At 38.1% G+C, this 16595-nt stretch overlaps 1 protein-coding gene across 1 annotated transcript; it reads right to left on the bottom strand.

Annotated features, from left to right (window-relative positions):
• Nucleotides 1-7312: 7312 nt before the first annotated feature.
• LOC115964450 lies at nt 7313-7855 on the bottom strand. The gene has a single exon (XM_031083757.1). It carries the CDS (start codon nt 7853-7855, stop codon nt 7313-7315), a length of 543 nt encoding a protein of 180 aa, XP_030939617.1.
• Between the last annotated feature and the right edge of the window lie 8740 nt (nt 7856-16595).

Here is a 16595-nt window from a genome sequence, read left to right on the forward strand (position 1 = left end):
ATATACCTTCTTTCTTCATCCTTCTCGTATTCCGTGCTAAGTCGGTTTTATTTCCTTTCTGGCGATTTAGTTTTGTGCCCTCTATATAACTAGTGCTCATCCCTCTAAGGTTCGAAGTATGTCCTCAGAATCCTTATCAAGTAAGTTACCCCAATCTCCCTTCAAATCGTGAGATCACCGCCCTAGATCATTTTTCGGATTTTAGCTCCTTAGAAATAACTTTGATTGCCTATTTACCTATTTTGGATCCTCGTCCCCCCACAGTAGCCCCCCCAAAACCTCATTTTTCGTCCCTGACTTAGAAAAGTGAGGTTTTGGTTAATGAAGGCTGTGTATTGTAATATGCTTGCAAGAGGTTCCCACGTGAGTGCGTTTTTTCAATTGACTACGACACGCTCCTGATGCTTCGGAATCCGCAACTCCGTAATAAATGCAACAGGTGGCTCACTGTCCCCCACATTCCACGGTGAGATCGCAATCGAACGGCTTTCAATCCTCCCCCAAAGAGGCGGGAGAGTTACTGCTCCTTTTTTACGTCCTATATATAGGGAAATGAAGGGTTCTTATCTCCATTTCACTTCCCTAGAAGCAAAAAAGAAAACAAATACGCTTCTTACTCTTCGTAACTTTGCCCAAGGAGCCCTTCTTCCCCAAATTCATAAGTGTGCATTTTTATTAAAAGGATTCTTCCCTTATTCTTTCATACTAGTAGATTTTTCCTTTTTCCCAAATGGGTAGATTCTTTAGTTTGGTTGATACTCATGAACACCAAGAGGAATTTAAGAGATACTATAGGATCCCTAGCAATGTGTCAATATAGCATTGTAATTTAGGTGAATTGTATGAAAAAAGGCCTATTGAAGCTATTGTAATTTCCATGATTGCCTTCATTGAAGGGGGCATAAGGATTCCCACGGGTAGAGCCACTAGGGATTTTTTAAAATCCTTTTAGACTTTGCCTCACCCAATGCACCTCAAACATGTTTAGGATATTAGGTAGTGTAGATGCAATGAATGAAAGCTTGGGTATATACCTCACCCATTATGACGTAAACTGGGTGTATAGTTGTCAAAAGCATAACGAGGTAGGGTACTACCTAAAAACTAGGGTTCTCGTCGTTAGGCTAATCTCTTGCCTCCCCGAGACGAACAAGGGCATGGACGAGAACTTTCTCATCATTTCAAGGGAATGGCATGACGGACTCTATTGCCTTACCATGGATGGAACTCCAGGTGGGATGGCTTAGGGACACTCAAAAGACTCTATGCTAACTTAGGAAATACTACAAACAGTTTACTTACATGCAAGCCATTTTTTTTTCTTTTTTATTTATTTATTAAAACTTGATTTTATTTGGCCTAATTACTAACATAAATTCTCAATTTATTTTCTTTAGAGAAAAAAGCCACTGCCACGAGGCGAAGTTTGGTGAACTACAACTTACTAAACCGAGTTTTAAGGTCTGAGATCTTCCTACACCGGGATGGTCAACTCCGTGCGACTCACATTATTTTGGGCTTCAAGCCTATCTCCAACCGCTTCCAAGTGTCCAAGCACGTGATCAAGGCCTGAGATTCTCGTCTTGTTCATGTTGATGTGGCCGTTGAGGGATTTATGAGAAAACCTCCTCTAGCAGGAACGCAATTAGTCGAGCTTCCTATGTTCAAGGACCCTCAACCAATCGTTGAAGAAATTACAGCTTTAAACGAAGAAGCTGAGACACAATCCGAGGATAGTACTTCAGAAGAAAGTACTGAAAGAGAAGAAAGTACTGAAAGCCCCGTCCAAGACGAGGATTTCGAGGTTTTCTACCATACAGACGAGACTGAAGAGGAAGCGTCTAGCTCGCGTTTAGCTGTAGCCCTCGTTAGTGAGAACCAAAAGGCAACTGAAGTACCTGAAGCAATGGTGATAGAAAAGAGGTTGCCAGGTTTACTTTCTTTGTTAGAGTCTCATGCTGGGACTACTACCTCTGAAATCCCAATAGTTCCCAAACCCCCCACGCCAATTCCTCCTCCTCCACAAACTGAACCGGTTGAGAAAAAATGGAGAAGTGACAAAAAATGAGGGAAAGGCTCTATCGAGGAGGGCGAAGTCCAGGAGGATACTCTTCTTGAGCCAACCAAGGTGGCTAAGCTGAACCAAGCCCAACAAAGGAGGGGAGAGGAGAGCTCAGAAGCGGTTTTCAAGCGCCAATCTTGGGTTCCAAGCTAGAACCCCTCTTTTGTGCGGGATGACTCGCCTCTCCCTAAGGATTGTTCAATCCGTAACTTTGACAATGGGAGAGCAGGATATGTGGCCAATTCAGTGGAGCAATCGCTTCTTCTTCCTAGAGACATGGACGAACTCCAGAACTTGAAGAAGTATGAACTGTTCCTATCCATAAAGAGGGACTTAGCTCCAGTAAGACCTCCTTGTACTTGTTCTTTTATTTTAGCAACCTCATTACCATAGTCCTATCAGTTTTTCATATACTTACTTACTAATTTCTATCTTAATTAAATGTGCACAGGCCACCCAAGTGGCGCATGTAGCAGAGGAATGGGTTGATGAAGCCCTTCGTGACCAGAAGGAAGAAGAGTCCAAACGTTACGCTGCACAGAAATCTCTCGCCCAAACTAATAAGAAGTTAAAGGAGACTCTCCTTAAATTGTCAAAATGCGACAAAGCTAGGAAGAGCACTGAGGCCTCAATAGAGAGTACAGAGAGGCAAGCCGAGAGCAACTCCTACATCTAAGGGAGGCAGAGAGCTAGCTTGCGATCGCTTGGACGACCATTTTTCGACCTGAAGAAAGAACTAAATTAGAAAAACGAGGAAATGAGTAAAGTTGAGCAAATTACTTACGAGCAAGGGAAAAAGTAGACTAAGTCCCATCTTAAGTCTCAAATCCCTATGGTTTGTCACAGTTTTTGCCTTCAGACCTGGGGCAAGGCCCTTAACGCTGCAGGAGTAGAGCCTTCTTCTGAGCTGAGGAATCCAGAAAAGGCGTTCTATTCCCAAGCAATTAAGGCGCCCCCAGCCACTTAGCCCCTTACCAACACTTTTGCTCTAACACAAGCTAGCTCTGCCGAGAACCCTCCACCTAAGTCCAGCACTACTGCCCCGGCCAAATCCAAATCAGTCGAGCAGCTTGCCTCAAAGCCTAGTGTAATTGCTCCCCAAAGCTTTGAGGTGGCAACCGAGGTATCTCTAGTTAAAGAAAGTTCCTTCACAACTAAAACGGTTCCTCCTGCTACAACTCCAACTAACGAGACACAACCCTCCAAGGAAGCAGGGAAGCAGAAGACTCTCGAGGCCTAGGGAGCGTAATAGCTAGACTACCTTGTTACTTTTTTTTTTTTTTTTTTTTGGGGGGGGGGGGGCAATTTATCTTTATTATTTTTTATTTTTTTTATATGTACTCACCTAAACTTTATTTAATGAAGAACTTTTGCTAGGACTTCGCTTTATTCAAATATACTTATAATTTACGACTTCCTATTTGTTTACCATACACATATACAGATAATGAACATGGTACTGATTCATACATGGTTAAATGTTTAGATAATACTTAAGTGTTAATTTACCAGAGGTAGATGATATGAGTAATCGAACCTAACCGAGGTTATGTTGAACATTAAATATAGTCTAAGTGTTAATTTACTCAAGGTAGGTGATCCGAGAAATCAAACTTGGTCGAGGTTCTATTTAACATAAATAATAATCTAAGTGTTAATTTATCCAAGGTAGGTGATCCGAGAAATTGAACCTGACCGAGGTTCTATTTAACAAAAAAAATAATCTAAGTGTTAATTTACCAAGGCAAGTAATTCGAAGAATCGAACTTGGTCAAGGTTATGTTTAACATAAAAAATAATCTAAGTCTTAATTTACCCAAGGCAAGTGGTTTGAGGAATTGAACCTGGCCAAGATTCTGTTTAACATAAAAAAAAAAAAAAAAAAAAAATCTAAGTAATACAACAAAAGTCAAGAAAATACATCTAACTGCATATAATATATGATTCCTCACAATATTGTAGAACTAGAAATAATACTTTCGTAAATTGTTCACATTCTATGGACAAGGTACAACAAGTCCATCTAGATCTTCTAGCTGATAAGCCCCCACTCCTGCTACTGAAGTTACTTCGATAAGGCCCCTCCCAATTAGGGCCCAATTTTCCCCAAAAGGGATTCCTTGCACTTCCAACGACCTTTCGTAAGACCAGATCTCCTAGAATGAAAGTCCTAACTTTTACCCTTTTTCCAAACCCCTGCCTGAGCTTTTGTTGGTATTGCGCCAATCTAACTGCGAAAATTTCCTTTAGTTCCTCAGTCAAATCGAGGCTATGGGTGAGGAATTGCTCGTTGCCGTCACCAAGGGGTTGGTCGAACCTTAGAGTTGGGAATCCTATTTCTGTAGGAATAATCGCTTCAGATGGTCATGGAAAAAGGGGTCTCACCCGTAGATCTTCTGGGTGTCGTGCGGTAGGTCCACAGAACATGAGGTAGCTCATCCATCCACTTTCCCTTTTCATCTTCCAATCTCTTCTTCAAACCATCCACAATAACTTTATTTGTGGCCTCTGCTTGCCCATTACTCTGGGGATATGATGGAGTAGAGTATCTGTTCTTTATTCCTAAATCACAACAGTGCCTTTGAAAGGTTTTGCTGTCGATATAAAGTCCGTTATCCAAAATAAAAGTGCTCGGGACCCCAAATCTTGTGACGATATTCTGCCATATAAACCTTTTCACGTCTTGATCTCGGATGTTTGCCAGTGGTTCAGCTTCCACCCACTCAGTGAAATAGTTAGTAGTAACAAGGAGGTACCTGAAATTCCTTGTAGCTCTTGGGAAAGGTCCAACGATGTCCAAACCCCATTGGGCAAAAGGCCAAGGGCTAATTAGTGGATTCAATAGTCCTCCTAGCTGATGAATGTTAGGAGCATACTTTTGACATTGGTCACATTTCTTAACATAATCCTGTGAGCTTTCTGCATGCTCGGCCACCAATATCCTTACATCAAAGCTCTGTGAGCAAGTGACCTGCCCCCTGTATGGCTACCACAAATTCCCTTATGTAGTTCTTCTAACAACATCTCTATTGCCTCGGGATGAACAAACAACAAGTATGGTCCCCAGTATGAGCATTTATACAGTTTTTGGTCTTTAGATAGCCAAAATCTTGGTGCTTTTCTACGAACCTTCTCTGCCTCAACCTTGTCCTCAAGTAAAATCCCATCTTTCAAGAATGCGACCAATGGGTCCTGCCAGCTAGGGTCTATCCTCGTAAAATTAACTCCTACTAGAGGTAGCTCATCATAAGCAAGCGACACATAACTCTCAACAAGTACGATCCGAGGCAGATCCTCCCTACTAACTGTAGCCAAAGTTGCAAGCGAAGTAGCATAGAGTTCTTACCTCGAGGGACTTGCTCAACCATAAAGGAATGAAAGTCCCTCGACAATAGCTTAACTCGATTTAAGTACCAAAGCATCCTTAGATCCTTCGCCTCGTACTCACCTTGGACTTGTCCAACTACGAGCCTTAAATCACAATATGCTCTTAAAGTCTTACCCCCAAGTTTTTGCATAGCAATCAATCCTGCCAATAAAGCCTTATACTCCGCCTCATTATTTGTTGCCAAAAAATCGAGCCTGAGTGACTTCTCCAAAGTAATTCCATTTGGTGAAATCATCATGATTCCTATTCCTGATCCCTTCTTGTTGGCTGCACCATCCACAAATAGTTGCCAGGTGCGTTGAACTACTATAGTCTCCACACGCACTGCCTCCTCAGGTCTTATCCCTTCCTCCGAGTTTCCCAGTTCCTCGGTAAATTCCACCACTAAATCCACCAGAATTTAGCCCTACACAGCTGTTCGGGGCATATACTTGACATTGAATGCTTCGAGCATGGCTCCCCATTCTGCCACTTTTCTCGTATAATCTGATTTTCGGAGCAATGCTTGTAAGGGCAACTGAGTCGAAACAACCACGGTGTGCGCTTAAAAGTAATGAGGCGGCTTCTTGGTGGCATGGATGATAGCAAGAATTGCCTTTTCCAAATGGAGATACCTGACCTCGGCCTCTTGGAGGAACTTGTTGATGTAATATACTAGTTTCTGAACTCTTTCGTCTATACGTACCAAGACCAAATTCACTGTATGTTGGGCCACAGCCACATAGGCATATAAGACCTCTTCTTTCTCTGGCCTGGACAAGACTGATGGATGGGCCAGATACGCCTTCAACTCCACAAAGGCCCTATCACATTCTTCAAACCACATAAAATCCTGCCACTTGTGCAATAGTTGGAAGAATGGTCTACACCATTCTGTAGATCTTGATATAAACCTGTTCAGAGCCCTCATCATCCCAGTTAGGCGCTGAACTTCTTTTGGGTTCCAAGAAGGATGTAAACCATGAATAGCCTTAATCTGATAGGGGTTAACCTCAATCCCGCGATGGGTTATCATATAGCCTAAAAACTTTCCAAACCCAACTTCAAAAGAGGATTTTGAAGAATTTAGACGTAGCTCGTGTTTTCTTAAGATTGTGAAAATGTTACCAAGGTTTGACAGATGGTCAGTTTCTTTTTTACTTTTCACTACCATATCATCAATATAGGCTTCCACATTCTTTCCCAACCGACTCTCAAACATTCTTGTCACCATTCTTTGGTACGTGGACCCAGCGTTCTTTAGTCTAAATGACATTACTCTATAATGGTAGTTTCCTGTTGGAGTGAGGAAGGCAGTTTTCTCTTTATCCGACATGCCAAGGGGATTTAGTGATAGCCCTGTCCAGGAAACTCATCCTAGGATGTCCAAATGTTGCATCCACCAACTGATCTATTTTGGAAATCGAAAACAGGTCCTTTGGATATGCCTTGTTGAGATTCGTGAAATCTACACATGCTCTCCACTTTTCCGACTTCTTCTTCACCACCACCATATTGGCCAACCATTCAGGGTAGAAAATCTCTTTGATTGCTCCAGCCTGTTTAAGCTTACGAACCTCGTCTTTTACGGCTTCAGCATGTTCTTTAGATGACTGCAGAGGTAATTGTTTCTTCGATGTTGCACTACGGTTAACATTCATATGATGACAGATAAATTCGGGATCAATCCCAGGTGCTTCATATGCACTCCACGCAAAAACATCAAAATTATACTTCAAAAAATCAACCAGCTGCGCTTTGTCCTTTGCTAAGAGTAGAGTACCAATTTGAAAATATTTGTCTATGTCTTCCATAATGACCTTCTCCAACTCCTTGCATGATACTGAACTGTCCGAGGATGTTGGTGACCCGAGCTATGATTGCTACAACGTTGGGACCATTTCAGAAGAACTCAACTCAGTAACGTGATGATCAATCACTACCACCCCTCCATTAGTGAGATACTTCACCTTAACATGCAATGTAGATGCGACCGCCCCCATGGCATGCAGCCACAGTCTGGCCAAGATGGTGGTGTACGGCAAAAAGGCATCCATTACTATGAAATCCACATTCACTATTCTGTCCCCAGTCAAAACTGGCAATCGGATTCTTCCTTTAGGGATAGTGGTGTTCCCATCAAACCCAATTAGCGGGGCGTCATATTGGTCCAAATCTTCGGGTTTGAGCCCTAGACCTTTAAACAGGTCTGTGTACATTATCTCAGTCTCATTGCCTTGGTCAATCATCACCCTTTTGACATCATACCCCGCTATCCGCAAGGTCACCATCAGAGCATCGTCATGTGGCTGAATGGTTCCTAACTTATCATCTTCAGAAAATCCTATGATTGGTTGATCCGAGATTCTGGACCTTTTACTCGAGGCTTCTCCCTCAGGGCCTTCCACTTGTGATGACACCAACATTACCCCGCTAGCTGGGTGAGGCTCCTCTCTTGGGGTCGTAAAGATGACATTTATTGTCCCCAAAGATGCTCGAGGTGCACCATCTTTATGTAATCCAATCCCAGACCGATCTAAACTGTTGCAAGAATTACTTCAATTTTCCAGCTTTAACCAACTAATCCAGAAAGGCTTGTAAAATTTTGCAATCCTTGGTCGTATGGCCCCGGTCCTAATGATACTGGCAATATAAGTTTTGATTTCTTTTAGTGGGGTCGCCTCCCATCTTGTTTGACCATCTAAAATAAGGCTCATGCTTAATATTATCTAGCACCTGATATATCGGCTCTTTAAACACCGAATTTACCACCTGAGGAGCTGCAACATTATGGGATGCTAGATTATAATACTCCCTCCTCGGTCGGGAGGACAAGAACAGGCCTTCCGAGCTATCCCTTCGATTGGTGGTGGAAACCTTAGTGTTACCCCTGGCGGAGCTTTGATTGTCCTCGACCCTTTTATGCTCTTCGATCCGGTCCATCAATTGGTGCATATTCCGAGGTGGTTTCATGGTAAGTGATTTCCACAAATTGGAGTTTGTAGGAAGACCCACTTTAAAAGTCCATATGGCGACGTCCTCAAAATCTTCGTCAATTTCGTTATAAATTTCCTAGTAATAGTCAAAATAAGTCTTCAATGTTTCTCCCTCTCTCATTGACATTGAGAGTAAAGAGTCCAAAAGTCTGGGGACTCGACTATAGGTCAAGAATCTTGCCCCAAAAGCCCTGGTCAACTCCTCAAAAGAATGTATTGACCCTTCCACAAGACTGTCAAACCACCTCATTGCCATTGGACCAAGGCTTGAAGGGAAAACCTTACACATCAAAGCTTTATTCTTGGAGTGAATAGCAATCCTTTGGTTAAAGTGGCTCACATGTTCAACATGGCCAGTCCTACCATTTTAGATGGTGAAGCTAGGCTGATTGAAACGGTGAGGGAGTTCAACTTGCTCGATACGCTGAGAAAATGAAGAGCGAGATATTTGAAGGAGAGCTTTACCTATGGCATCATGCCCTTGACCCCTCCTTGGTGGGGTTCCAGATTTCTTACGATAATGCCTCCATCCTGAAGTATGCCGGGACGATGATGTGAATGACTCACTAGGTGGAGTCCTACTCCTAGGCCAATAACTTTCATCACTGCCAGTATTTGAGTATTGGCCTGAAGGAGGAGTCCTATCATCCCTCACTCGAGTCCTGCGTCGAAGACATCTACGTAACCGTTCTAATTTTCTCTCTAAGTTATGCACTTCTTAGTATAGTGATCGACGGCTAGCCTTTTGCTACCTTGTTCGCCCTAAAGAAAAAGAAGTTGCTTCCTGACTATGCGCGTGAGCCTCGTGGCGATCTCTTTTCTGCTCCAAAATAACAAAGTGGTCCCTGTGCTGGGAGCCAACAGATTTCAACGATTTGCTTAGTCCTTGACTAGACATAATTAAGAAGTCATACAAGGATATTCAAAGAGACTTTTCCCATAGACGGCGCCAATTGTAGGGGGCAAAAAGTGAAAGAACAACTTTATGTCTTAAACAATGATTTTGCTATTTGCTATCACAATTAATTTCTTTAGAGATGGGAAGTCAAGTCTATTTTATAATACCCAATGCAAAGATTAAGAAGGCTTATGTCATAGAATTAAGAGAGAAATGGTATTTATTTCATTGATGTTCAGTTTGAAAGCTGATTAAAGAAAAACACAAGTGTTGATCCTCGAGTCTATTCTAAGGAGGATGTTACAAAACAGATGAACTCTCTTTCTTTCTTTTTTGCACTCTTTTTGTGTGTCCCCATCTCCAAATGTTTTTCTTGCTTTATATATCCAGCTTAAATGCATCTGGATTCTACACTTGGAAGGTTGGGATCACACTCCTAGAATTCTTGTCCCATGTGAAACATACTAGCAAGCTTTACACTAAAATCTTAGCTGTGCCACCACTATTCATGGTTACTTCCTCATTAATGCGCCAAAGAAGTGGTTGTCTTGTATTTAATGCAGAGAGGATGGCTTTTATACCCTTCTTTCTTCATCCTTCTCATATTCTGTGCCAAGTCGATTTTATTTCCTTTCTGGCGATTTAGCTCTGTGCCCTTTATATAACTAGTGCTCGTCCCTTTGAGGTCCGAAGTATGTCCTCGGAATCCTCATCAAGTAAGTTACCCCAATCTCCCTTCAAATCATGAGATCATTGCCCTAGATCATTTTTCGGATTTTAGCTCCTTAGAAATAACTTTGACTGCTTGCTTACCTGTTTTGGATCCTCATCCCCCCCCCCCCCATATATATATATATATATAATTAAACTATTTATGAAATTAGTTCCTAAAAAAAAAAAAAATTGCCCCTCTTCCCTATTTGCATTACTCTACCATATGCAAGTTTTTCTAAGAAGGGACAAATCAGGTTTTGCTTACCATGCCTCAATCTTGTCCTATGTCCACCTCAATTGTGTAAATAATTTTTCATTTAAAATATATTTAAATTATTTCCTAAAAATTCCCACTTTATAGCTTCAATTTTCAAATTTTGTAAACTAAAGTCTTTGGAATATAGTTCTAAAATCAAGTTTGTGTTCAAAGGTTTACATTTTATTATTTTTGTAAGTTCTTTTTTATTCTAAGTGAAATTTTGTCATTTAAGCATACCAAATTGAATTTCATCATAAAGAAACCTTTCCAAGGACTAATCATTTAGGTCAATTGGTGGTTGTTTGATTATAATTCAATCAAGATTAAATGATAATCATGTTAATGGCACTTGGCCAGAAATAGCTAAAGTCTTTTGGGCAAAGTTTCACTATTTTTGCGTTATATTGTCCCTTTAAACTCTAATTTGGGCCAGTAAACCGTCTTTTTAAAAAAGAAATTTAATGTTCTTTCAAATGAGCATAAATTTATCACGATTGAGTGGTTGGAGTTTTGGTCAAATCTAGGTCATTCTTCAGCTAGAGTTAGACAAACTTGGTCAAATGGTTTTAAAATGTGGATTAGGTTAAAATGAGACGGATTATAGAGGTTGGATAAATTTTGGGCTAGTTTGACTAGCTTGGTCAAATTTGGCTGAAGTGGGGCCGAATAGGGTAATTTTGGGATTTTGGGCTTTTGATCCATTAATGTATCCAACATCCAATTAGAAAAAAATTAATTTATATAATGTAAATCCACATTTTTCAAATGGGTCATTAAATTTTTAAAAGAAATTTAATGATCTTTCACATGAGCACAGATTTATCATGATTGAATGGTTGGAGTTTTGGTCAAATCTAGGTCAATCCTCGTCTAAAGTTAGACAAACTTGGTCAAGTGGTTTTAAAATGTGGATTAGGCTAAAGTGAGACGGATTATGGAGGTTGGTTAAATTTCGGGCTAGTTTGACTGTTCATTAGCTTGGTCAAATTTGATGAAAGTGGGCACGAATAGGGTAATTTTGGGATTTTGATTCATTAATGTATCCAACATCTAGTCAGGAAAAATTAATTTATATCATGTAAATCCACAATTTTCAGACACTACTAAAATTTTAAAAGAAATTTAATGATCTTTCACATGAGCACAAATTAATAACATTTGAATGGTTGGAGTTATGGTATAATGTAATGACCACAAATTTTAAAAAGAGATGTTCGTTATTAACAATCAACAATTGAGAGTTAGAACCTTTGATGTAACCAGAGATTTTAGTATGTGAACTTATGATATTTTCCTAATTGATGATGTTTATTATGAATTGGATAAAAAATATTAGATGCTCTATTTATCAAGTAATGACAGAAAAAATGTTTTTGTTTATAGGTTTAGTTTGATTTGTGTTAAAACTAAGCTTAGGTTTGATATTAAAGGCTGGTGTTGGCTACAAATCTGAAAGTCTGGTTTGGGCTGTGACCATTTTGACACACAAACGTTAGGGATTAAAATGGTAATTAAAAATAAATCTATTCCTAAAAAAGTCCTTATTCTTACAAGCAGACATAATAATGCATCAGCCAAAAAAATATCTTTACTATGTATATTACATCAATGTAGCTATTCACAATAGATATTATAAATGACATGAGAAACTTTAGAAGAATCTAAATATTTTTCCAGCTGCATTCAAACCACATGGTAATTAGAAAATCGAAAGAAGCCAACAAAAATTTTGCAGCCATATTTTGCACATGATTGGTATCTTGTCAATGAACAACTTAAAACATCATCTACAACATAGAAAAGAACCCCTCTCAACACATAAAAAGGGCCAGGGTTAAGCCCCTAGATCTTAATATTCAACTTACACATGATGTTGTACAAGCTACTAGAAAGAGTTAGGAAACTACATAAAAAGGGCCACTGATAAGCCTCTAGATCTTAATATTCAACTCACACATGATGTTGTACAAGTCTACTAGAAAGAGTTCGGAAACTTGAGTAGCCAAAAGTTCAATAACCTCCCCATGTAAGTATTTCTGATCACCACGCCATCCATCTTTATAATGGACATAAAGGTTCCTAAGATACCGCAATAGCTCTTCCGGAGTTGTTGAATATGGTTTATTGCTAAAGAGCAACACTTTCTCAAGGGGAGTGTTAGGAGGAATTCTTTGTGTCCAACCTTTTACATCTTGAATATTGTTAAATTCTTGTCTCATAGAATTCTTAATAGATTGTTTAGCATGAAAAAATGTCATCCGAACACTTTCAATGTACATAAATCTTGTCTTCCAATGCCACAAAGATGGGTGATTAACAATAAGTTTCCAATTGTGTGAACTCACATCTTGTAGTTCAAGTAGTTCATGTAGCTTCTGTAAATCTTTTGGGCAGCTCAAGTTAGGCTCATATTTAATAATTTGATTAAAAATGACATCTAACACTGCAAGCATGTCATTTTTCTTTCCCTCTTTGATTGCTTTGCTGTTAGGAGCAGCAAAACGTTTATTCAATTCACAATTTGCATGTATGAGGAAGACACGTTTAATTTTCTCGTGATCACCTCCAATCACTGATTCATCATATATTGCAAAATTTTCAGGATGGTATAAAAAACCATGAAAAGAATTATCAGTGTGAAGTTCATAAACCGCACGGAGTATGCCTTGTATAATTTGCCTAGCCTCCTCCGTTGGCCGATATACATTCCACCTCTGATAAATCGGACACCACTTTTTTTTAATTTTTGTGTTCTTCAACCATTCCTTCAGTGTAATAGTATATTTTCTATGGATGAGAACAAAACACTCTTGAGGGTTATACCTAGAGATATGATGTGGACCGTGCCTTTCAGATTCCAAATTATATTTCCACCCATTATCACAAAACTTTGGTTCCACCTTAAAATCAATATGCTTTGATGAATAAGGATGACTACATTTAAGCATAATCTTATATGATACCTTTGGAGGTGTAGCTTCGTGAGATTGTCTCACGTTCTCCTCTGACAATCTTCTTCTCTTCCTCCTGGTCATTGTTACCTCATCATCATCAATTGCTACCTCATCATCATCAAAGATTTCAATGCTTTCATTCTCTGTAATCACAATAATCAATCAATAAGCAATAATCTATTTATTGATATAAAGCTGAAATGTAACATTTATTGTTACTACACTTTTTTTAAGCCACGTCAACAGTTATATCATCCTCTCTCTCTCTCTCTTATTTTTAACTTTTTTTTTTTCTTATTAATTCTCAACTTAATGTTACACTTTCTCCAACCTTATCCTTCCCTTTTATCTTTTTATATCTCTATTACTATCTACCTTAATATCACTCTTCCTTTAACCCTTTACTTCATCTGTTTTCGGCTCTTCTTATTCTCATCCTTTCACTTTAAAATTTGCAATTCTCTTTCCAATTCTATGCATAGCTTTCCAATTCCCACATAAAAGGTTATTTCTCTCTCTCTCTCTCTCTCATTTTTTGGTGGATTTTTATTTATTTATTCATATTGCATCTCTATTTTGTGTTGATTAATTTTTGTGTTCTTTATAACTCTTTTGAGTTGATGTGAGTTAGTTTTGTATTTTTAAGTCACTATATTTTTATTTGATTTGATTTCAAACCTGTTATCCTGTTGCATTATAAAGATAATATATACGAATATAATGTGCTTTTATTACATAGCATGATTATAATAATTTGGTGTGTATTACCATATCTTTTATTTTTTCTCTTTTTCTTCTTATCTTATTTTCTATAAATTTATTAGTATCTCTCACATTCTCTCATGAAAAAATGATTACTCTCTCTCTCTTATTATTTCTTGCAACTTCAATTTAGGTATGAATCATTGTGTTTTTTTATAACCTATTTTGGGTTAATAGCTTTTGGTGTTGTATTTTTTAGTTTCCATCACAAGTAATCTCTCTCCCTCTTATAGTTTTGTTTTAATTTTTGTTTTGAGTTAATACCTAGTTTTTTTTTTTTTTTTAAAGAGTTTCAACTTATGACATTCATTCCTAATGATGGCATTTTATTATCAGACCAAGATACCAATCGGTTTTTTGTGTAGGCGGGGATTGAACTCCAGATTTTTTATTCAACCATCAAAGATTTTATCAGTTGAGCTAACTAGAACCCACAAAAAATTAGCTATGTATTTGAATGTGCCTATCAATTATTTGAGTAATATTAAAAAGCAATTTTGTTATGAGTTTTGACTACCATGATAGTCTTCTTTAAGAGAATGAAGAATTTAAATAATTTACTTGAAACTTAAAAAGTTTAGTTTTATAGGGGAAAAAAAAATAGTACATTATAACATAACTTCAAAGAATATGGACCAACTCATAATAGAATAATATCAATCAAACACACCAAAAAAATAGAATGATCTATTGGTAGAGATAGAAAGACGAAAAATAATTTTAGAATTATTTAATTTTTAGGGAGAACAAATTTCTTCAACAAATTTTAGAGAAAAAATTATACATTATACCACAATTACAAAATAATTATTTATTCACATGCATCGCGTGGGTCTACGACTAATATATACTCCATAAAAGCATAGAACTCATATGGAAAAGCAAAAGACTATGCTATGTGGGGCATTCTATGATATTCTTTACATTTAGGTTTTCACCTCATCAAAATTTAGCATTTATGTCAAAGTATCAATTAAAGCTAGATGCATTTATTTCAATGTATTAAGAAGGTTCAAAGAATTTGTATGATTCTCTCTCTCTCTACACACATTTTCAAAAATACAATTTACTATCATTTTAGTCCACTACGTTTAAAGTTTGCTATCTTAGAGCATTCCCATTAAGGATGCTAAAAATGATAAAAGCTGAATTTTACCACCAACACACAAAAATACCCACTACATCAACTATTCAAATGCCAAAAATTTTGAGACACAACTACAGTGAGCTGTTATCAATTTTCACACCTCCACTAAAACAACTCTTTTTGAAGCCTTATATGGTTATCTACCACCAAGATTAATGGATTATGTTCTTGGAACTACTAGAGTGGAGGCAGTTGATATGCATCTTAGGTCTAGAAAGCAGATATTGTCACTGCTAAAGCATAATTTGGTTTTAGCTCAAGAAATAATGAAGCTACAAACTGATAGGCATAGGTCTGAAAGTTCATTTGAAGTGGGGGAGTGGGTGTATTTGAAGCTGCAACCTTACAGATAGAAGTCAATTGATCATAAAACTCTTGGCAAGCTAGCTCATAAGCACTATGGGCCATTCCAAGTTCTGCAAAAGATAAGCGAAGTAATTTAGAAGCTAAACCCATCCTCCAATGCCTTAATTCATCCAGTATTTCATGTGTCCTGCCTTAAGGCCAAACTGGGACAACAAGTCATTCCCATTCCTACCTTACCAGATATTACTACAAAAGGCATTGTTAACCTTGAACCTATTGCAGTGCTGCAAGAGAGGTCTCACAGGCTTTGAAACAGAACCATCACTCAAGTATTAGTCCAGTGGCAAGGAAGCAATTAAGATGATGCAACTTGGAAGAACTTATACAGTTTATAACAACAATTCCCTCACCTTGTGGGCAAGGTGCTTTAAAGGAGGGGATATTGTTTGGATCATTGGCTAAGTGAGTGAGTGCAGGAAATTGTATAGTGAGCTGCTGTACCATATAACTGCTAAGCTGTTAGTAGTTAGTTGAGATTCCTATTCTCTTACTTAGTTACAGCTAAGGGATAGACATGTACAAGTATATAGAGAGTACTTGATGTGTGAGGGAATCCAGCAATGAAATAATCTCTTGTGTCAATTACATTCTATTCCTATCTCTCTCTCTCTCTCTCTCTCTCTCTCCAATTCTTGGAGGCTAGCTGCCTTGAAGTCAGCTGCTCTATCAAAGGTTCTGGTTTTGCAAAACCTTATCAATTTACTATTTGATACATAAACTTATTTTTATGTATAACGTAAGATCATAGAAACTTGAATTTAAACATTTGATTGATAACATAGCTATTAATTTTTAATATTCTTGGAAAAATTTCAAGTATGGAGGAAATAATAAGATCATGTAGTCCAACATTTAGATTTTCAAAATTCATGTCTAATAAAAATATATAGGAATTTGAAGGGTTTGTTTTCAAACTAGTTTGTAGAGAAATATTTTTCAATGTAAAATGTTTTCATAGCACTAAAACAAACATGAGTAAATCATCCACCACTTTCGTATCTATGGTATCTTATTGAAAAAAAGTGGTGATATTGTTCCTCCGTTGATCAACAATTTTGATTTCAAGATTG

The sequence above is a fragment of the Quercus lobata genome, chromosome 10 (assembly GCF_001633185.2).
Source record: "Quercus lobata isolate SW786 chromosome 10, ValleyOak3.0 Primary Assembly, whole genome shotgun sequence".
NCBI classification, from domain to species: Eukaryota; Viridiplantae; Streptophyta; class Magnoliopsida; order Fagales; family Fagaceae; genus Quercus; species Quercus lobata.

What these genes read in the sequence shown, in the direction of transcription:
- LOC115964450 (XM_031083757.1), bottom strand. Translation starts at nt 7,855, where the DNA reads ATGTTGGTGTCATCACAAGTGGAAGGCCCTGAGGGAGAAGCCTCGAGT.